General features: G+C 39.8%; 2 protein-coding genes and 1 long non-coding RNA gene across 12 annotated transcripts in view; 2 read left to right on the top strand and 1 right to left on the bottom strand.

Moving 5' to 3' along the window:
• Window positions 1–2758, top strand: part of agrn (agrin) — a 261140-nt gene extending 258382 nt beyond the window's left edge. For all 7 annotated transcript variants that reach the window (XM_025902006.1, XM_025902005.1, XM_025902007.1 and 4 more), the window contains one exon: window positions 443–2758. In XM_025902006.1, the coding sequence (XP_025757791.1) occupies window positions 443–603 (161 nt within the window). In that variant the 3' untranslated portion in view covers window positions 604–2758. The remainder of the gene's footprint in view (window positions 1–442) is intronic.
• On the bottom strand, window positions 2737–7402 carry LOC112843374 (uncharacterized). Of its 2 annotated transcripts, none has more exons than XR_003215705.1 (2): window positions 6716–7402; window positions 2737–6482 (listed from the first exon to the last, which is right to left on the bottom strand). It is a non-coding gene; the product is annotated as an uncharacterized LOC112843374 (long non-coding RNA). The 2 variants fall into 2 exon arrangements; XR_003215706.1 differs by having other exon boundaries at window positions 6886–7402.
• A 473-nt stretch (window positions 7403–7875) lies between these two features.
• Window positions 7876–23347, top strand: part of ptpn11b (protein tyrosine phosphatase non-receptor type 11b) — a 34316-nt gene continuing 18844 nt past the window's right edge. For 2 of the 3 annotated variants that reach the window (XM_005454124.4, XM_005454123.4), the window contains exons 1-2: window positions 7876–8030; window positions 21675–21797. In XM_005454124.4, coding sequence (XP_005454181.1) covers window positions 8017–8030; window positions 21675–21797 — 137 coding nt within the window. In that variant the 5' untranslated portion in view covers window positions 7876–8016. Of the gene's footprint in view, window positions 8031–15800; window positions 15899–21674; window positions 21798–23347 lie in introns of those variants that run through there. The other variant, XM_005454125.3, reaches the window with a different exon arrangement.

Raw genomic sequence — 23347 nt, 5'->3', positions numbered from 1 at the left:
TCAAATTAAAAGAACATTCTCGTTCTCTGTCTGTCTTCAGTTTTGTGTGACTGCCGTGCTAGGCTCCTTCTCACTTTGATCACGGCAGTCTGACAAATACACTGTCATCCTGTCATGTCCATCAGCTGGTGTCATAGCGAAAAATATCAAAGGCTGTAATACAACCTGACAAATCCATGTAGCTGCTTTTGTAGTTTGTACCAAAATATTTCAAAGGTTGGCTATTTGATGGATGCAAAAGCCGAACCCTTATCCCGCTGTTTGATCTTTAAAGGGGCACTACACTGATTTTTAAGATCAGTTGACTAGTTGTGCAAAGTATTTTTCTGCTGGTGAAAAAAACAAAAGCTTAAAGTCAAAAAGGAACTGCTGGCTGATTTGACTGAAATAACCCTTTAAGTGACTCACAGTCAAAGTAACCTCGTCTCCTGTCCCTCCTCAGGTGGTCTGGAGGAGCTGCCGGTTGCCCGCCGGTTGCCCAAGGCCTACAGCACGGGTTTCGTTGGCTGCATCAAGGACGTGGTGGTGGACGGGGTGGATCTCCACCTGGTGGAGGACGCCTTAAACAGCCCCAGAATATTACACTGTTCCGCCGCCAAATAACTCCAGCAGAGACAGAAATATCGCAAGCAATGAAAAAGAAAAAGAAACCCTCCCACCCGCACCCTCTATAGCGCCCATGTCTCCTGCTGTAATTATTTTCTATTTTTGTATACTTCTCATTGCTTTTTATATGGAAAGAAAATGAATATGTTGTTTTCATTTTTGTTTTATATATTTTGCTCTTATCCGCACCTCCGTTCACAGTAAAAAATTCCTTTTCTTTCAAGGCCCTTCATTTTTTTTTTTTCCAAAAAGAAGGCATCTCTGTGAAAACAACAGATATTAAATCCATGTCACGTTTGATGTTTTAAAAGAATCTTTAAAAAAAAAAAACAGCCCTACCAGTTTTTTGTTTTTTATTATTTGTTATTCTCATCCATTACTTGAACACGGTGGACCCTGCTGATGATCTCCGGTTACTGCCTTGTCTCGGTGCCATATCTGCCGTTCCACATTCCCCAAGCATGGCCTATACATCTTTGATAGACACACATTCCCTCACGAGAGATGGATGCTGTAGCCGGTGCGTGCGTTTCTTCGATGCTGCAGCCAGCTGCCGACTACAGTCAAGAAACTCTGTATTCAGCCCTGGTATTCAGTCCACTGTATTTTCCTAATGGGACTTTTCAGAAATCAGTCAAGCTGCTACAGTGAGAAAGTACACAGTCATAAGCACTCGATCAACCCCATCTCACAGCACCCTGAAAAGAGGAAAAAAAGAAAAAAAAACTCTCCACTCGATCTGAATCCCATCCAAGCCTTTAGTTTTGAAATATGACTCACTAACACCGCAACCCGATGTGACGGAGAGAGAGAGAGAGCGCTGCGTTCAACAATGACTTGCATATTATTAGTCATAAGTCAAGACATGAATCACAGACATGGATAGATGTTATAAATATAGAGTATATAAATAATACCTGAGACTGTGAATATGTAAGATGGGTTCTCGTTGGAGAAATTGTGCTTCTCATGTACTATTGTGCGTTCTGTTCTACAATCAGCAGATGAACTAATGATGACCACTATAAATGCATGCACTTCTGCAGTGTTGGTTTGAAAAATCTGGGGTTTTTTTGTTTGTTTGTTTGAGTCCAAGAAAAAAAATCTATTTTGAATAACTGGGAGTCGGGGGAGGGGGGCGTTTTTTGTTCTTGTTTTAAACTAATCGAGGTTCCTTTTTCTTCTTTTATTTTCACTTCTCAGTGATTTCAGAAAGTACAGGCTTCACAGATATCTTTAAAGTCTGGTCATTCCTCATTTTTTTTGTTTTTTGTTTTGTTTTTGATAGATATATATTTCTGTATTATTCTCGGGAGCAGTTAGTTTTTGCAGGGCCTTTAATGGTGTCTAAGGGAAGAGTTATTACCATATCTGACCTTAAGGAGGTGCTGAAAGCAAAGACTGAAGAAAAGGACAGACAGAAAGGAGGCAAGGGGAGATCTTATCACGAGAGCCACTTCTCTTGGGAATGTCCTGTCAAACAGCAGTCAGTCAACACAAAGAGAAAAAAATCTTCACAAAAAAAAGAGAAAAAAAAACTCTACCTGAGACTTAAATTCATGTTTTTGTATTTCACCCAGAAACATTCCTGGAGGAATCTTTTTTTTTTCTTCTTTCGGCTGTTGAGTGAAAGAAAGAAAGAGAGAGAAAAAGAGAGAGACTGTGACGCTATTGTGACCCTTTGAAGCCATAGCAGCCGCAAAAAACTGGGAAAACATACATAATCCTTCAGTACTTGCGATCTAACCTAGTAACGCATGGGTTTGTTTAACTAGTGCGAATCCTGTACAATTCAGTGAACTGTTGCAACGTGGAGTCGTCTTTGCTGAACCACAATAAGCTTCGATGAATGACTGAAAGACACTTGTTTTGATATGAGAACCTTGGCAATATTCTGAGACTAAATCATGCCTGTTCGTGGTTGAGTATCAAATGGTCTTGTACTTTTTTGTTTGTTCGTTTCCTTTTCTCTCTTAGGTTCCTAATTATCTTTCCCTCCTTAAAAGTCATCAAGCAACCTGTTTTTGTACAGCCCTGCAATTTTTAAGTGTAAATTTAGCAAAAACGTGTGATCTGTGGAGGTTTATGTTTTTAGTACTATACACTGGAGCCATGTCTGACTTTTGTCTGTTCACCCACACGATGCTCTATACTTCTGTAAATGGGGGAGGAATAGCCCTGAAGCTGATTGTGTGCGCTTGTTTCTTTGGGCGTCCGCACCAGGGCAGAAATCCCTCTTCTAGTGTCCCAAGATGCTTTTAAAATTCCAGCAGTCACTCTCTCAAAGCTTAAACTGGTCTTATTTTATTACACTCTTCTTGGAGTTTGACCACTTCAGGTGGAACCACTTGGACTCGAGAACAAAAACAAAAAAAAAGACAATTGCAGTCCATGTATGGTTTGGATGGAAACTATGAATTGCCTTAAAAACCAGTCATCTTGAACTGCGAGCAGGTGACGAAGACGTTATCCATGTAACTGTTCTGTTACTTTAGCCAGTGTATTAGCCTCATTCTGATAATGTAAATGAGTAATACAAAATAATAATAATAATAATGACTATATTAGTAATAATGCTCATACTCATATGAAAAAAATATCCCAGAGGGCTTACGCAAATATCCCATCTGGCTTTTTACAAAAAAAATCTTCTATTTACTGATTTTTGAATCTATTTTCTGTTCCTTATTTATGTCTACATGTGGATTACCCTCCATGTCTGGCCTCTGTAAACTACTGTCTGACTGCGCAAACCTCGTCAAAGGGCAGTGCACCGATAAGAGTGGCATGACCTGAACATTACTAACTTTATGACCTTTGTCTTGTGTTCCTACCACCATGAAATAAACCGTCAACCAAATGGAGTCTCATCTTGTCTGTCATCTTCATTTTGTCCTCATTTGTGCTGCATCAAAGCTCGGTATTTTTTTTGATTACTGATTACAGGTCAGAACTTCAGCTTACAGCTGCCACCCTGCATATTTCAATTCTAATATGAGATAATAGAGGAGAGATCAAAGTTAGAGAATTATTCATATTTACTTGATTTATTTTTTTTTTGCTCATTGGTGACTTTCATAGCTCAAACATTAGGGGACTACTAGGCCCAGTTGTGGCTATAGCACTCAACATTTGAATGATTCATTCCAGAAAGTACAATTTTAGCAGGAAAAAAGCAGCTTGGAAACTGAAATATTAATGGTTACAACTTTCAACTGCTAGGAAGTATAGAGACCATTTTCTTGGAATGATTTTAGCACATCTGTGCTTTTGGGACCTTACCAATGTCTCACATTTCCCTGGTTTGATTTTGTTCTCTTCAACAGAATAGAGTCACTGATCTTCCAGAGATTCCCAATTAGGTATGGATCAGAACTTTGGACTAGTTATTTCATTATCCCAGCGTCGACAGCTTTAATGAATTGTTTTACTCAGGTAGCAGTGGACAAATTTGTTGGATTACTTCAAACTGATGGCAGAAAAGGAAGCGTGCGTGGGTGAAGGAGCTTGTAATAAACACCTTGTCATGTAGCTGTGTAAGAGGTCACCCCAACTCAAACCAACTGACACCATTTCCTATCTGAACACACTAAATCAAAGTTGTCATCACTAAAGAGATTTGTGCCAGTTCCTCGCCTACCACAAGCAGTGCTCCTTAGCAGATGTTAGTGTCGCCTTTTGAGTCTGTGGCTGAGTTGGTCACTGCAGACTTGGCTTTAAAGCTCACATATTTTCACGTGACGAGACGATGCGCTGCTGATCTATGTGAACAACTAGGATGTTTTAAATATATATACAGGGGGACTTGAATATTCTAAGAATTGGTGTTACCTGAACAAGTGCCCTCAGCAAAAACCAACTCATCATCGTTTTAGCAAAACAGTCGTTCCCATTAGGTATTCAACTGGATGCTAACACAAATATTTTAACCATCCAATCACGTGGCCAAAACCCACTGCATTTAGGTATGTAGACATGCTGCTGCTGGAGTTCAAACTGAGCATCAAAATGAGGGAGAAAGGCTATTTAAGTGACTTTGACTGCAGCATTGTTGTTCCATGACTACAATACTCAGACCAGCCTGTCTGGTCTGAGTATTTCAGTAACTGCTGATCTACTGGGTCTTCCCCACATGACCATCTCTGGGGTTTACAGAGAATTGTCCAAAAAAGTAAAATATCTACTGAGCAGCATTTCTATGGGCAAAAATGCTGTATTGATGGTCAGAGGAGAGGGAACAAGACTGAACTGACAGGAAAGCAAGAGTAACTCAGGTTGTAACCACTCTTTACTACCAGACCATCTCTGAACACACAGCACGTGGGACCAGATGGACCACAGCGTGTGTCGCTCCTGTCAGCTAAGAACAGGAAACTGAGGATACAATTCAAATGGGCTCTAAAACATTGGACAGTTGAAGACTGGAAAAATATTGGGTGGTTGGATGACTGGGGTCAGAATTTAGTGTAAACAACATGAAAGCATGGATCCATCCTGCCTTTATCAGTGGTTCAGGCTGCTGGTGGTATTTCCACATACAGGTCAGTTTTAAAATGCCAATATTTTAAGTGCAGTTTAGTGGAAACCTTGAATATCTCAGGATCATTAGTCTTCCTCCGCAGACTGAGGTAATCACAGCTCTGTGCTAACAAGAGGCTTCTGCTCACATTCAAAATATCCAAAGCCAAGCAGTTTTTAAGAGCAATTAAAACAGAAACACGCTCGTAAACACGTCTATAAACAACGTTTTTTGGCAACAGTGATATTTACTTCTTATAATTCAACTCATCAAACAGCAGTCTGCGGTGGCCTGCTGCTAATTGAAAGTCCCGGATTCAAAAAGAACAAAAAGTAGCTGCTGCACAGCTTCATACATCATTCAGCGCATCCCAAATCTGTCTCGAGCATTTTCATTAAGCTCGAGATTTAATGAGTTTAATTTATTCCTCGCTAATGACAGAGAAAGACACCGCATCTTGTGTTAATTAAAACTATATGAAATGCTGTGGATGAAATAGTTTTGCCCAGTGAGGGATCCTACTGAGGGAAAGATCATTTTCGAGTTAATAACTGCAAGTAGTTTGATTAAAGGGTTTTTTTTTTCTTTCCATGAATTAAATCAAAACAAAACAGAACATGTACACAAGGAATTAAATGATGATCCCGGGTGGCTCATGGAGGAGTGAGCGGGGCGTGGACAGTTCCGGCTCAAACCTTTCCAGGGAGACGGATTCACTGAAACTAGGAGATGGAGGAAGCTCATTTTGATGAAAGTGTTGAGAAACCGAGTGGCTCTGAGAAGAGCCGAGTTTAGCAAGAGCTTTGGAGGTAGACAGAGGATTTTCAGATTTTTTTTTTTTAAGCACATGTTGGGGAGTGCAGTTTGTTCAAAGGTCAGAGTGGAACGCATTTCATCAGATCATACCTAAGCCAAACACCATGGCATGACGGAAGAGGCTGTTCTTTGAAAAATCCTGACTAAATTTGTGTTTTGGGACATAGTCGAACACTTCTTCCCTCTGTGTAAAAGGCTTCCCACCACCAAGGTTACAGTTTTGTTTGTGTTTTTCTGTTTTGTTTTGTTTTTTAATGTCTACATGGTAATAAAAGTTCTTTATCTCTGACTGGGCTCCAGCTGTCCAGTTGCATCACTCTCCGTGTAAGACCTCTTTGTTTGCCTTTCCAGACTTCTTCCAATCTTTGTGCAGGCAGATTTGCAAGTCTCAAGGCAAAAATGGGGGTCAAAGGTCATTAGCATATAGAAGCAGCCGCCTCAGGGTAGAGGGGACATCCTGGTTTCCAGGCCCCGAGGGAAACTGGGCTTTGTATTCTCAGGTCCATTTACACCCCCCTCTAGATTCAACAGGACACTGGGTCTGCAGGGTGATAAAAACTGAATGAGTGCAGCTATTTGTAATACCTCCCAACAAAAATCACACACAAACTCTAAAGCCTGAATGATCGTGTTCTCCAACACATGCAGAAGCCAAAGTCAATTTCTACCACTTGTCTACTAAAATACGCGCCTGGAGGTGCAGCACAAAATATACAAAGGGCATCCCAGCCAATAAATGCTAATGACTTTGTTTTTCAAGTTACTCTCGCTCACTTTTAACACTAAAACAAGTTATTTCTCAGCGTCTTCATCAATTTCCACCAAGGTATCGATCAGGAGGTAATGTCCTCCCCATCATGCGGCGGGATAATTTTTAACTGATCACCGCACCTAAACAATAAACTGCGTTCAAACCCATTCATACAGCCTGAAGCACACTGCACCTGGCAGAGAAGAGAGAGAGACATCTACTAGAAATTCCAGAGAGAGGAGAAATTCCCACTCTATCATCTCTGTTTGTCTGCAGGCTGCAGCAGAACACTGGGTCAAACAGTGGAAAAGCAAATCCATACATGCGAAGCCTGTGGGCTCACAGACAATTGCATAAGCCCATCCATCCCTAGTAGATTAACCTCCACTGATAACCACAGGCTGGTGACGTCAATGCTGCTCTGCCTCAGTGCCTACTCCACTCCTGCACCACCAGCACTGCCATTCTTTATGTATGTGTGTATATCTGTATGTTAATGCTAAACAAATAGATAAGCTTTATCTTTGAAGACAGTAGCTGAGCTTTACAGTTGAGCAGAGAAAATAGGTTGATTACTAATAACTTGGTTTAAAAAAATTCCGTTTTATATTGTTACTTTACAGCTTCACTCTCCTCCTACTGATAATTATATTAAACATTAACAGTTAGCACAAGCAGCTATGGAGACACAGAAATGACCGCGGACAGCAGCAAACACGCCGCTTGCTTTTAGTTAAGTAGCAACAGGTGTGCAACTTTTAGGTGTTTTTTAACTCGCACACGGTTTCAGCCAATCAGAAGTGAGGATTTAACGATCTAATTTTGGTTATAAGCTCCAGACTGTAATCTGGGGCTAAAAGATCTTGAAATGACATCAAGTTGGAGTTTGTCAGGCGAGAAAAGTGTGAAGTTTGGTGTGCACCACATTTACACAGCTTTCTACATCTACTCCCCCAAAAGAAACACCTACAAACTATTGTCGGAATTAGTTTGTAGAATAATTAAATAAATAAATAAATTGATTTTTTTTTTAAACAAGAGAAGTTGAAGCTTGAAATCTCAGTTTTTTTAAGACGAAAAAAAAATTACAATTCAAAAGTAATATTCATTCAAGAGGCTGACAAAAATGAATCCGCTCCGGGTTTATCTTTTACGCCCCCTCCCTTAAATTAGGCCTTTGTTTTGAAGGTAAAAACCGGAAGGCGTGTCGGTAGTTATGTGTAGCCCAGCACGCAGGTTCAACAGATCCTCTCAGTGTTCATAACAACTCCGCGGAGCCAGAAGGGGAACGTTTGAGGGCACTTGACAGCTTTCAGAGACTGCTATGACATCTCGCAGGTGAGCTGGAGTTTGCTTTTTAAACTGTCACTAATCCCACTGTAATATTTCACAGCCCGCGCGAGCCTGCGCGAGCCTTCTCAGATTATCACTGCACGAGCGGTCAGCGATAGAGAGACAGCCTGCTCGAGAGCAGCGGCGCCTAAACTTTTTTTTCCTCGTACTACAGACCCCGTTATTACTTGATGCCTCGCCTTTCCAACTACATACAAAGAAACTATTATAGGCTTGTGTATTAAATGTGAGTTTTCTCTGAGACATGAAACCGATTTTACTGTTCTAACCCGCCTGGAAATGCTGAAATGTTTAAAACAAAAAAAGGAAATTATATCAAATTTCGTGACCTGCTACAGTTAAATAACGCTCCTAAGCCTAGACCTTACTGTTAGCAGGGTTTTATAGTAATTTACATTTTCATTTTGTTTTTAAAACTATTTTTTTTTCATTTGTTTCTGAGAAAGCAAATCCTTATTAATAAATCCTTATAATATTTCATATTATGACAAACACTTGCCTTAGTTTTTAACACCTCACGCAAGTCTTTTACAACGCATATTTTTTGGCCTCACTCATGGCTCTTTGTTTCCGATTGCGCAGTGGGATAAATTGGTTTAGTGTCCTGTGAGTGTAATCCATCAAATGAAGCTATGTCCGCTTGGGGTGACCACAGATTTGAGTCCCTGAGTGTTCAGGTACTCTTCAAAACTACAGATTTCCAAGAAACACCTATGACACATTTTGAGTAACTGTGATTTCTACGCGAGTTAGTCATAAAATCTGGTCTGATCTTTATCTATGTCACAAATCTAGACAGAGCCAGTCTGAATAAACTAAAAATACACATACCAGCGCACTTTTTATCTCTTTATTGCGCACGTTTGGTAATAACTGGGAGTGCAGACTGAGGAAGAATAAGTGAACTTTTGTTTTAAGAGCTTCTCTAAAAGCTACATGGAGTTAGGTGTTCTAATTAACGAGATTGGAAGTGCCAGTTATGCTAGAGGTGTCCTTTCCTATAAATAAAGCCATGGAAGGTGTGCAGTTCTTGTGAAGCACTTTCATAGGATTGTAGAAAAGATTCACAAAGCTGAAAAAGGCTAAAAATGTTTCTAAAGATCTGGGTGTTGTTCAGTCCACAATAAGACAAATTGGCTTCACACATATAGGAAATTGTTGCTACACTCCCTCAGAGTCAGTAAGATCACAATGTGCCATCCTGCAAGAAGTGGAAATGGTAACGATATAAGACGACAGCAAGTGGGAGTTTGGGTTAATAAATGGAGAGATACTAGTAAGGAAACTGCTCACCAAAATGCTGTGTCTAAACTTTGAAGGAAAAAAAAAAAAAGAACTAACAAAAGGTTGAGTTTTGCCAGGCATGATTACTAAGTGGATTTAATAATGTGTACATGAATTGTACACATGTGTGTTGTTAGTTTACTGACAGTATTTGTCTGTAATGATCTTTGCGACTGTTATAGTCTAATCTGTTTGATGCTGACAGGATTGCCTGCTTTCCATGAATTAATACTCAGTCAGACATGTCACAGTGTATTATTTAAAACAAAAAAAAAAACAACCTTGGGCCCTTGGCTCCGTAATATAGATCACATGTACATCTGTGGACTAGTAATGATTTGTAGATCCTCCTGAATGATTTGTCTGGCTTGAGACAGGAAGACTTAAGTGCTACAGCAGGCAGGCTGTACTGAGGGCTATAAAAACAAATGGGTGTATTGTATGCAATTTATTTATTTATTTGGGGTTTTTTAGTGTTAGATTTGCTCATGGATGGTCCTCTCCAGTTTCTTCTTAAGGTTATTTTTGAGGCATTTCACATACTATCGAGAAATGAATCTATCTGATGACTGCTGACATTTTTGTTTTTCCTTGCGTTTGCCCATGATGGCTGTTGTGGAATCAAAAAATGGAATGTTCGCAGCTAGATTTTACTGTTGATACTGATAGGTTGGATCATGTTAAATTGGTGGCAGACTTTCAAAATGAAGAAAATGTATTTACACTTGAAAGATCCCCCCGTTCGAGACTATGAGGAGACACAAACCCAGTCTTGGGAAGGCATGAGTTAGTGTATTACTAGCACCGGTCCCAAACCCGGAGAGATGGGAGGGTTGTGTTGGAAAGGGCATCTGGCAGAAAATCTGTGCTAACATGCAGATCCATCCGCTGTGGCGACCTCTTGGGAAATGAGGGAACAGCCAGCTCCTTCATTTGTACAGCACTTTTCTAAGCTGCAAACACAAAGTGCTTTCCATAGGCAGCATAGCGGTAAGAAACAACCATCAATAAAATAAAAAAACGAGCAGAATGCAAGTACACAATTAAGCATATAAAATAACTTTACAAAACATCCAAAAGGCAGAATAATAAGTAAAAAAAGATAAACTAAAAATTATGGGTGTATTGTGAAAACAGAAAACTTGTTGTCAAACAAGAAGGCAAGTGTGTTTAAAAACTGTGTGTAAGATTGAAAACTAACTGGAAGACTGCATTAAAGTGGAGGTGCCAGTACAGCAAACACTGTGTCACCCTTTGACCTTAATGTGGACTCTGGAACGGCTAGCAGAACTAGCCCAGCAGATCTAAGAGGCTTTTTTTTGGATAGTAAGGAATTAAGAGTTCATTGCTGTACTCTGGCATCGGGCCATGGAAAGCCTTATAGGTCATGAGTAGCCTTTTAAAAGAAACTGGTGAGCAGGAAGTTACAACTGGTTTTCTTCAGAAGTCTGGCTGAACAGCTTGAAGCTGAGTTACGCAGGTTTTCAGGTAGAAAAGCGTGAATAATTTTCTGTGCCACTACAAGATAAATTTGCTCTGATCTGTGGAAACATACCTGAGTTAAAGCTGTGTACAGTTTGCCTTTTCATTCTTTGGCCAACTGTCTAATGCTTTGTTTCATATTCACTCACGTTCCATACTGCTACTATATGCTTCAGTATATATTATTTACGAGCCATTACAGTTGAACTTTTGCTTAAATAAAATATGGCGGTGGTGATGTTGCAGCACCTGCATCCCTTGCACTTGTAGTTCTAGTTAGAGCTTGGTATGAGAATATACACACCGTGCACGGTTTTGTTTATAATAGTGCAGTGTTTGTCTCAGCTTTGCATAAGCATTTTAGTAAAACTGAAATCTATGGTAAACTTGGAAAAGTAGCTTATCTATTTATCAAACTGTTGCGGTCATGTTGGCGAGTCCATTCAGTTTGATGTGTCCCCCTCTTTATTTATTTGGTTTTGAATAAACACATGAAGAGCTTAACCAAACAACATGTTCGCACATGGAGACTTAAAGTAGATGAACATTGTCTGCAAGTTAAAATGGAACCAAAAGACAAGTAATAGTTTGGTAACTCGCTTTAAAATTTAACTCTTATCCCAAACACTGAATATGCTTCGGATTACTGGATTAAATTAGTTTTGGATAGATGATGTTGTCACAGCAACATTTGAGATTGTGTCTAGCGATGCTCTAAAATTTCAGTAGTGCTAGCCAGTTAATTTCTTCAGTCGACACGGGTGGGGGAACAAATGCTGTCATTTCTGTTTTAGGCTCAAGTTCATTATTTTTCATGCAGCCACGTTCTTTTTACAGACATTAGCAAAACTCATAATGAACAATTGTTAGTTAGTGGACACTTAGTTTTCAGGCAACTAAGTCCAATTTCTCTAGAGGTCACTGCCACCAGGCTAAGAGGAAGGAGAAGAAAGCACTGAGCTCAGGTTAAAGCGGTTTTTATCTCTGCCAGTTTCTGTGCCTTGCCGCTGGTTGAGCCACGTATGACTGTTGCTCTGCAGCTCTGTTCTAAACTTCCTGAGCTGAAATACCACAGGGGAACAATACTACAATACGTGCCATCTAACCAACCCACTCTGTTGTTGATGATATTACTCCGACACCCCATTTCAGGAAGGGTTTTAGTTCATCATAATATTGCGGAGGTCTGGAGTTTCCATGTATTTTGTTATTATTTCACTGCAGGTCTGTGGCGGTTAAATCATAAAGGAACAATCTGTACTGTCCCTCATTGTGACTGTACCATAAATTTAACAATCATAAGGCATTGTAATGAGTTCAGCATAACTGTGGGCCCAGAGAAAGATGTAATGATGAATCACTTTACATCGCACTTCCATTTCTGTTTTGCCAGTTGCGTCTGTGTTGCAAACTCTTTCCACTATTGGAAACCACCTCTGCCCCTCTTTTGTTTATGGAACAGACCTCGTCTGTCACTGAAACTCATTTGACCAGCTGAGAACAGTGAGTCAGTTTTTTCGATAAGCCGACAGGAAAACAACAGCCCATGTGGAGGAATAAGATAGCACTGCCAACATTTCCATGAGTGCTCTGAACACACTTTTTTTTTTTGCTTTAAAACCAGATACATGCTTTTATTTTATTCATTTATTCAGGCGCAAAACAATGCTAATAGACTACACTAGACAAAACATTACATGCCTGCGGTCTTTGAATTCCACGTTTAAGGGTAACCTGCTTAAAAAGCAGAAGGGAGATGTTATGTCTAACGTATCAGAACCTCATTCCTCCCAGACTCATAGTTGTGCAAATCCAAGCTCAGCTTTGATCAGGTTAATACCACCGCTACCACTTCTCTCTGTAGATAGCTGACTTTGAATATTAGTCAGGCTTATCTCAATATGGTTCAGTTAAAAAGTGCTGTCTGGGGTAAAAGGTAAGCTGGAGAAGATTAGTCAGTGACTCCCCTCTGACTAATATTAACCATCTAACTTTAACTTTTCACATTGACACTTTAGCAAACTGGTGATTTGATAGAAAGATGAATGCTACATGTCTGTTCATTGCTGCCGTGTTAGCTTTTCTTGTCTTAATTTGGACAGATTTCAAACTGAGTATATCAGCCAGTTACCAATTTTCTTATCAGCCAAGTGATCCTGTCTGTTAGACATGCAGAACATTAGCAAATGTGGATTAAAACATGCAGAAAGCCATGTGTGCAATATGAATTTATGTAGTGTTAACCACCAACCTATTTCAAGCTTACAGGTCTTAAACATGAATTACATTTAAACTAGAATTTCCCTGAGTTTTGCATAGTAAAATGAGGTGCAGAAAATCTTAGCAAAGTATCAGCACAGGCTGCATTTGCATTAAATGATAAGCTTGTGATTGATAACATTTTCCTCTGGAATAAATGCCTAAAGCAAGCCAATGAGCAGTACCTTATAAACTGTTAAGCCCCTTTAAATTTGTTTGCTTTTATAGTAGCGTGAGAGAGAATATCTCATAAACCATTTTATATTACCATTTTGTTATTTAAAGATAAAAAGTGAGGCATTTAGAATTGATTTTTCTACATATTTTGTTTGTCGTTCAGAGTGACAAATCTGGCATGTAGTGATTATAGTAATTGCCTTCCATATCTGCTTCTGTGATTTCTATATGGTTTAAAAAAAGAAGCTTGGATATGTCTGTGGAAAAAAACACAAGTTATTGATTAACCACTAATGTTCGGTGCTTTTACCGAGAGCTTCCCAGGTCCTATTTAGCTGATGTAAAAGCCACAACTCTATCCTCTGTGCTACAGTATAACTTGTTTTTGCATGCTTGGAGAATTATGATTGCCCTCAGTTATTTTTAACAGTTTTGCTTATCACAACTGGTTATTTTGTAATCAGTAAGTAATGTTGCAGTTTTGTTTTTTTAATTCATACGTGGGCACAGTTTTTCTTATTCTGTGTGTTCTACTACACTGAAGGACTCGTTCTACACAGAAGGGAATTATTGAAGTGGGTTTTTCACCTCATGTAAATACTCCAGATCATCAGCAGGGCTAAAAATAACTGCAGTGTTACCAAAATCCACACCCCAGGCTTGTCTGTGACCAATATAGTTCTAGCAGAGGCTTTCATGCTGCACTGTGGCTACTAAGTATATCACCTTTTTGTCAGCAGGCCTAGACAGGCATGCTTTAAATAGCCGACCAGGGCTATATTGAACTTGAGACATTATGTAAGAGGATAGAGTGGTGGCTGGATGCACACTAGGCTTGTTTCCCCACACGCTGCCCAAGGCTTAACCTGCAGCTCCCAGCTGCCCCTGTCTCTCCCACAGTACCACCACTTTTTTCCTCTACTTTCCTGTCGACATCTCGTCAGATATATACCAGACTATTTGAAATCTCATACTCATTGTGTTGTATCTCCTCTTCTCACTGCCCAAGGCCAGATGCAGGGAAATGGGGCGCCTGGTGGTTGTCAAAGGCAATCCTATTCTTGGAAAGCCCTGAGTCACTCCTGTAGTCATGAACCGAGGCTGGTAGAGAATATGGATAAGGCTTTATAGACACAGCATGCTGTTGAGTTTGCTTTCAAGACTTCTCAGAATTCACTCCTACATAAATTCATCTTAAACAACATAATTTTTGGGCCATCGTTTTCATTAGCAGGGGAGTTGCTTTGAAGTAGTCTCTCGAGTTTAGATGTGTGCTGTAATGATTTGGCCACTACATACTTTTTTTTTTTTTTTTTTTTTAAAGCAGGGAATTAGCATTGCATAAAGTATAAAGATGAACATTTTAATTGTCAGTTTTAATATCAGTTAAAGTGGCCTTTATTGCAAATTATTCTACTAGTCTGTCTGTAATTCAATGCTTTCATTTGTACATTTTAAAGCTTCAAACTTAACATGAATCTATGGACATCAGAAGAAAAGTAATACTAGGATCTCATGAGATAAATTGGGCAGCTCTGATTCTGTGGTTTTCTACTAGACTACCTAACCCCATGGTGTGTAGTTTTTGCACACACATTTATAGCTCTGACTGTATATCCTACATACACTGTGAGCAGAGCAAAGTATGAATTTGTCTTTGGGATGATCTTTACAAACTCCCAAAGCAGCTTATGTGGTTACAGGTGCTTTGTTTTATTAGTCACTCTTTAGGTGGTTATTTGTTTAACCCCAAGTAGTTTGCATTCATCATAGTATTTGGCAAGATACTAGATTGATAATAATTAAAGTAGATTCAGTCAGATTATACAGGTCCTTTCAGATTGTTGTATAATCTAAAATTCACTGTGAGGTAGTTAAGAGATGAACTGCAGCTTTTGTTCTCTGCATTTATTTTCTAACTCATGTGTAAAGCTTCCTAACCCACCCATGCAAAATTAATAGGCTAATGGCATACTGCTGAATTGGCTGGATTGAGGGCTTTAGCTTGGCGATGACTAACTATGATCTGGTGTAACTACGGCATGTTTAATCTCCAGGCACAGGCAACACAGCTGTTGTATTTAGCCTCGGACAAGATGGTAAGGACCCCGTAGCCAGAGAAGGCTCTATTAGCTTTAGGATCAGAGTGAGCTTTAGCGTGAGACCCTCTGACCTCTCAGGGTACAACTGGGGCAGAGAAAGTGAGACTGAAGGGAGAACGGCAGACGGTGGTTTACCAGTCAGCTAGTGCCTGTCACGTTCATCTAAGGTGGCAAAGGAGGGAAGAGGGGGTGGGGAGGTGGGGCTGCTGATAGCACTGACGGGTGCTGGTATCAGGCCCGCTCACGCTCATCCAAATCCCAGATTAAAGCCCCCCTCCCCCTTGTCTGCTCTTCCTCCTGCACATTATCTCTCTCTCACTCTCTCTCACACACTCTTACAAAGCACCCCCTCCACTTCTGTCGTCTCTGTCTCACTCAGTCTAACCCAGTAACACTTTTACAAGCACCCCTCCACCCTTCCCGCTTTCGTCTCTATATCTCCTTCTCTCCCTCCCACCCTCCCTTGTGTAACAGTGCCCAGTGCTGGATTACTAAGCTCTGAGGCTGCTGAAGCAAGGGGCTGTGTCAAGCTTCGACCACAATGGTGAGGTAGGGCAGAAATGATCCCATTCAGCTTGTCTTGTATTATTTATTTTGTTTTCAATAGGCATGCCCCTAACCCTGCTTTAGCACATCCTCTTCCTTTTAATAATGCCTTTAATTCTATAGTTTTTATTAATTAAATGCATTGAAGAAAGAGTTTAAGTATAACATGGAAACTTGAAAGCATGTGGAGACCTGGCAGTTAATAACTTTTATTTTTTAATGTGTGCATACAAATGCAATATTGCCTTGACATAACTGATGCAATGTGTCATGTGTCAGTGTAAGAGGGTAGAAGTACACTCCAGTTGTTACAAATGGTGTTGAATTGTTTGTGTCTTGGTTTTTTGTTTTTGTTTTGGGGTTTTTTTGTATTAGCACAGAGGGGGAGGTGCACTCTTGCCTCTGTAAACCTGGCACAGTGAACAGTGTGCTGTAATTGCTCCTGTTGTCAGCGATATTTGGTCCAGCCCATTTCTGTTGTTGTGATAACTTGTGGAGTTGCAGACATGCTCTGATGGATTAGAAATGGATTAATGACATAAGATATTTGTGTCCCACTGATTTTATTTTCAGTATAAATCTGCATAGGATTAAAAACAATACCACAAATCTGTCCACCACCTGACACCCATGACCTGTTATTGGCTCCTCGTTCTAGTAACCTAAAGGCACTGGCCGGCTCTGCTTGTAACTGTTCCCATCCCTAAATAAGTACCGTGATATGATACAAAAATGTTTGGTTAAATGCTCTTGCGAATAATTTACTCTCATGGCAGAAGGAAAATTACCAGCGCACTCAAGCACGCAAAAATAAAAAAATTAAAGGAATCTAATTTGTGACAAAATAATGAAAGCTTGAATTACAGATGAAATATTTACACCTGCACTTTCTGAAATTATTATTAAAATATTAAGCTGTCAAGTGAGTCACACTTAAATTTACTTTACATTACATTTGATGGCCTCCAGCAACTTGGACTCCAGCTGACCACTGTCGTTCTTGTTCTGCTCTACAGCCTCTGTAGCAATATATGAACCAATTCTCAGCCTGCTGCAGTTTCTGGTTAGAGTTGCCCTCTAAGCGGATCCCCAGGGAAGAATAAAGGCTGTTGTCACCAGCTGTAGTTCAGTATGGTGAAGCTGGAGACTAACAGTAGGATGAGAGACTCACTAAAGGGGCAGCTGAATATTGAAAACGAGTGGGGGTGGGGGGAATTATCCAAATTATCAATTGCACTCTTAGATGGCCAAAGAAGTAAGAAATAATAAAATCCTAAAATAAGTCACCATACATACTTACACAGCCTTGCAAAGTAATATTTGTGTGGAAAATACTATTTGTGTAGTGAGGTTCCCTGATGTGTTCTCAAAGATGCTTGGAAGAGTCGATCAGTCTCGAGACTGGGTGCTGTCTTAACCTTAGCTGTCTTTCCTGTGTGTAACATTTAATCCATATAAATGGGTCATTGCATTAATTCTGAATGTATGTTTACTATAGTTGCCTAAATAATTCAGAACTGTATGTATTTAGTTTGTATATTGTTATTTATATATTTAAAGTTTTAAAAAGTTTAAAAAAGAATCTATTAGACTAAATTCAACCATAACAGTTCAGTGCTGTGTTTCATCATCAGTACCAAAAACATTAAAGAACTTGGTAATTAGGCAGTCTTTTTGAGGTTTTGTTCTAACAACCTTTTGTTGAATTGAACAGTAAATGACAAACATGTATGGAGGATAGCAAAAATGACAATTAACCTTAAACAATGCCCAAAGGACAATTCTTCAATAGGCTCTTTTAGCCTGAAAGTGTGATTATATTTAAAAGGGAATATCGTTACTGTGTTGCCCGTAACAGTTTTCCTGTTTTTGGCTGTCTTCACACACAACCAGTTGTCATGTCACTTTTTTTTTTTTTTACTATCTGGAGACAAAATACTCGGCCACATGAATGTGCTACATTAAGTATTTCAGATATTACTTTTATCAGTCTCCCACTGCCTTTGAGTCATTTCCTGTCTGTCCATGTTTAATATCCCCAATAGGCTTTCAGAGATATTTAATGCTACAAGGAATTCCTTGTGCAGTTCACCCTCTACTCTTGAACGTATTTATGACAAATCCTCATGTAAACATTTCCAAGTTGGTTGTAAAGTCTCCCCTATAATCTGTTTGCTAGCATGAAACTGTTGTAGTGCTGCTTTGGCCCCTGGTAAAGTTTAAAGAGGGAGGCCAGGTTTAGTCTGGGTCAGATGTCTGTCAGATGGCTGGTGTGGTCTGTTAGCTGCAAATGGTCAGGTTCAGGTCTTGGCCTCAGTCTCATTTTCCCTGGACACGAGTCTCTGTTCACATGAATTCAGATGAACCACACTTTAGGTTTTTATGTCATACTGGTCTGTTTACATCCAAGAACCCCCCCACCCAACACACACACACACACCACCACAACAACAACAACAACAACAACAAGGTTGTTAGTTTCTGTCATTTATCATGCCCTTACATTTGGCATCATTACCCCTGCACCTGTATTGTCTGCTTCTCACCCCACCTGTCTCTCCCACACTCTTCTCATGTTTCTCCACTGTCAAAGCAGGTCAGGCTACTCTGTGATGTAGATGCTGTCAGTTTCGCTTCGTGACTTAAATAAAAATCAATCTCTAAGACTGTGTATAAAAGGAATTTCATCCTTTTTAAAATTTATTAAATTTGATACTTTTTTTCTCCTCAAGCCCCAAGAGCCTAAAGCCCCAAGAGCAGGCTTACCTGTCCTCGTTACCATGGTTTCAAGTTATTAAGGAAATTAATAGAAAGCACTGCGTCGCATAACTCGAGCTGAGATTCAGACCCTGCAATAGCAGTGACCACAAAAGTATTCTCATGTGTATTTGCCGCTCTGAGGTGACACGAGATCTGCTGAGCTGACACATGAGTTTTATTTTTATCCTACTGTCATGGGTTTGTGTCATACAGTGTACAAAAACGGCAACGCCTAAATGCTCGCCCGCTGTTAAAGCTTTCAGATATTATCTTCTCAGTGTGAGTTTCATGAAGGCGCTCTTGTGTTGCCCGCTGCCTACTCTCCACTGGGTTATGTTAATCAATAATAAGCTTTTGTAATATGTCGGGGCTTGTGGTGAAAGGCTATCATTTAGGATGTGAAATGCATGTTTTCCATGACTCATTTGGTCTGTAGGTCATTGTTGACGAAGTCTGTTTTCTGGTGTTGTTGAATTGCATTTACAAGCATTTTTCTCACAGGCGCAGTTGAAGGCTGCAGCTAAAGGTTATTTGTGAAAAAGGAAGAGTTTTAACTCGTTCATTAATCTGACCTTGCGTTCTTTTCTTTTTTTCTTCCCACCAGTCCTTTATTTCATGGCGATTTTGTCAGAACTAGAAATAAAAGGGGGGGAAAAACATAATGCTGTTAAATGATTGTCCAATTCATATTCTGTGTGTGCAGGGGGAGCGAAGAGCACTTGGTTTTCAAAGTATTAATATACAACCTTTGGTGTCGCGCCCGGAAGTCTTGGTTATACTTTTGCCAAGTGCTAGATCATGTGCACAATAATGGTAATTTATTCATGTGTATAAATCTGTTTCACTTTATTTTAAGTAACGAGGTCTCTGTTTTGACACTGTTGTTTCTCTCGGAGGACTTAATTCTTAAATGTCTCCTTTGACAATATAGCACTGAAAGATTGTCTGCTGGGACTTGAACTACAGAACAGAGATTAATATATATTAACCAATAAGTGTGATGGATATCACCATTTTTCAATTACTTGGCTACCTGAAGTCTTGGATCCAGTGCGTTAACGTTAATATATCCATGTGACACTTTTGTGAAATGCCTTTTTTATTTTAGGATTCATACTTGCTTTGGAAAGTGTTTTTTTTAATATCTGATCCAGATGAGATTCTTCAGATGTATCCGTGTGCCAGTTTTCGTTGCTCAACCTTTGATCATGTAGTAGTAGTTTGTGGGCCGAGAAATGAATTTCATGTATTATAGGAAGAGAATGACGTTGTTATCAGTGAAGTTTGGAGAGCCAAATGTGTTGACATTTTCTGAAAACGGCACGGTTTTTGGAGCCTGTTTATAAAAGTGATTATGTCACTGAACCACTGCAAATTTTTGTGTCACCCATGATGGACCACAAAATAATGTTTACTTATTCTATTTCATGTCAGTTTTGTCAGCTCTCTGTACTTTGATACAATAATGCAGTCCTGGATGGCTAGTGGTGCATTGGATTAGCCGGCAATGGCACACAGTAGTTGGAGAGGTTTAACCCAATGATCCCTGCTTAAACATGGGCTCTAAATCCACACAGCTGATATACAGCCATTCACTGGGACATTACGGCACTACCTTCTCACTGCCTCTTTAATACTAATGACACACAAGGTGTTGTATTTTTCATTTGTTTATAAAGTCTGCTTTCCTTAACAGCAAGAAGGTTTGGTGCATCGATCACAGCTTTCACAGGTATTAGATGAAACGTTATTGAAATGCACAACTGCAAAAGGCTGCAAATGCATTTCTAACAACCCACATATTAATCGCTAAGAAAAAGGCAAACTGTCTACAAGTGGAGAACATTCAGTACGAGAATAAGAAATGTTTGATAGACAAAACCTATAAAGGAAATCACCCCTCTCTTGAAATAAACTGGCTTATTTCATACATTTCTTGGCTTTGTTCCATTAACAGATGAGAAAGTTGAAGTTGTGCTACACATTAACACTCAAATCTCATCCTAAGATGGAGGACGCATCGTGCTTTGAGGATTTTTGAGGATACTTCCGGCCTTGTAATCAGCAGCGAGACTAGTAATTAAACCTTAAAGGCGTTTTTCAAATACACATTGGTTATAAAAGAAGAAAATGTTTGGACTCTTAAGCCTGAACGTAACCCAGTTCACATGGTGGGGACATAAACTGAAGAAGCATGTCTAATCAAGATATCCCAGAAATGGTTTCATAAGCAACAACAGGAAACATCTGATGATGATAGCGGTGGTGGTGGTGGTTGTTATTAGTGGAGGTTTTATGAGTCACTAATTTCAGGAGTTTACTTTTTCCAGTGTGCTCACTGACTGATTAGCCAGTGGGTTCAATAGGCATTAAATGTACATGTACATGTATTTGTGTTCAGCCAAACTATTTCCATATTAAAGTAAAGCCCACACTACACGTTGTATTCCTGTTAGAAATCAATTCTGCAATCATGGTGAACCCAAACTGTTCATGATCATTTTTTTCTAGCTGTACCTGAGAAGTGGTCGGGATAAATATTTGCCTGTCATGTTTGGCAACAGAGGAAGTAAAGCGTAACTATTAGCTTTGGCTTTGCAGAACTGTAAACGTTGGTGTCCTTCCTTTTCAAACCAGAACAGGACATACAGTTTGTATGTATTCATTGACTCATCAAGGAAGAACGTTTACTTTTTAAATAAGGCACGCTGTATGCTAGTCCACCAGTGTCATGATGGCAGATAGCAATCATATAAAACATAGCTGATTTAATCAATAGAGCTTTTGTACAGTGTTGTATAAACTGTTGTAGGCAAAAGCCGGTTTTACAGTAAATCCATTATGACCACTCTATATAACAGGTCTGTACACCAATGGGGGTAAAGCACTGCAAGTCCATCAACGTTTTTGATGTAAAAAGACTTTGTATCTTTTTAAATACTCGAATATGTATGGCAGTTATATATATGCACTGATTAGTCTTTTGTTTTTTGCCATTTCTTTGTGCACAAATATTTAGGTGGTTTCACCCCAACGTTACCGGAATCGAGGCAGAGCAGCTCCTGTTGACCCGGGGAGTCCACGGCAGTTTTCTGGCCCGGCCGAGCAAGAGCAACCCGGGGGATTTTACCCTCTCTGTCAGGTAAATGCATCTACGCTCCCCACTTAGCCTCAGTGTTCTCAACAGTACCAAGTTAAATCCTCAAATGCATGGGTCTCCTGTCATATCGACAAGCTACTTGGTTGATTAGAGAGGCAAGTGATTATCTATGGAAAACACTGTATATGGTGTTTGACGAGGGCTATGGAGGAAATGCACAGTGATTTAAAGGCAATCTAGCCATGTCTAAAAATAACCAAGCCTGAGTGACCACATGATCAAAAATTACACAAACAAACCTCAGGAGTGCAAAGGTAAGGTGCTCAGTTCAGCGAGAATTGGTCTGGTCAGTTTTCAGCCTGAGAATAAGACGTAACACTGTGCTGGTCTGAAAAATGTAGGACGTTTACTTCTCAGGAGAGACGAGGCTTTTCTGAGAAGAGTCTCAGAAACTGGTGTCTCAGCAAGTGACTCCACATTTCGCCTGTGGGTAGAGAAATTGTATCAAACGGGAGTTGTTTTGCGCAAGTGTTTCTAAGAACATGTTGGATAACACTTTTCCATGGTGTGATTTTTGTCAATTTTGACACTACACAACCAGAAAATCTTAATTTTGGATAGCAGGCTTAAACTAAAGTGAGTTAGACAAGCACAGAAAAGTGTTCACTAAAACTTGTCACTCACGCCTTATTTCTCTTAATCTCTTTAAGAACCACTGTGTGTAGTGTGTGTGTGTGTGTGTGTGTGTGTGTGGTGTGGAGTTTCTGGTAAATAGACTGTGCACTACATGCTGTGGTGATTACGGAGAGCAGGAAACAAACTGAGACACAAGAAGAGAGAGTTTGAAGAGTGGCTCTTCCTTGGCAACGGAAGCTTTTAAGAGATGGATCAGTCGGCCAAGCTCCTGGAAGAAAGCCCAGACGCATTTGTTACTGTGACTGTAGCTGGCATAGTGACATTAGGCAAGGGAGAGTGTGTGAGAGTAAGAGGGAGAATGAAATGTAGAAAAACAGATGAAAGGGAAACGGGGTAGTTAGACAGGCCGTGGCTTTTAAATGATGTTAAAGAGTGAGGGGCCTATTAAGGTTTTGACCTTCGCTGCCTGTGGTTTGTGTTTGCGGTGAGGTTGTAGTAAATGTCACACACAGGAAGGTCGGTGGAGTAAGTTGTAGCCGCAGCTTGTGATCTTGACAGACTTAAACACAGATGTATGCACAAAGAGGTCAAGTGGGCAAGCTGCAGAGCCTCACCACCTGCTACGGAAGGTAGGTCACTTTGAACTAAGGGCAAGGAAGAGTCTGTGTAACATCACAATAAAAACACTTTACAATTTAAAAAAAAAAAAAAATGCTTCTTTTACAAATGAAAACCCTAAAAAGTGAGTGATTCAAACTTCAATTTTTGCTTGGGCTAGTTTGCCACCTACTGATCTCACTATACTCTGTGTTGAAGGCAATCCACAAAAAGTATGAAACTGAGTGAATTGTTTCACTTAATGTTCATCCCAAACATAAAAACATTATTAAATAATCCAGAAAACATTAGAAATGGAAATAAAGGTTTATTTTATCCATGTGTTTATTCAAAAAATA

The sequence above is a fragment of the Oreochromis niloticus genome, linkage group LG20 (genome assembly GCF_001858045.2).
Source record: "Oreochromis niloticus isolate F11D_XX linkage group LG20, O_niloticus_UMD_NMBU, whole genome shotgun sequence".
In the NCBI taxonomy this organism is placed as follows: domain Eukaryota; kingdom Metazoa; phylum Chordata; class Actinopteri; order Cichliformes; family Cichlidae; genus Oreochromis; species Oreochromis niloticus.
Note: the sequence above shows the minus strand (reverse complement) of the source record. Positions and strands in the feature narration are given on the sequence as shown.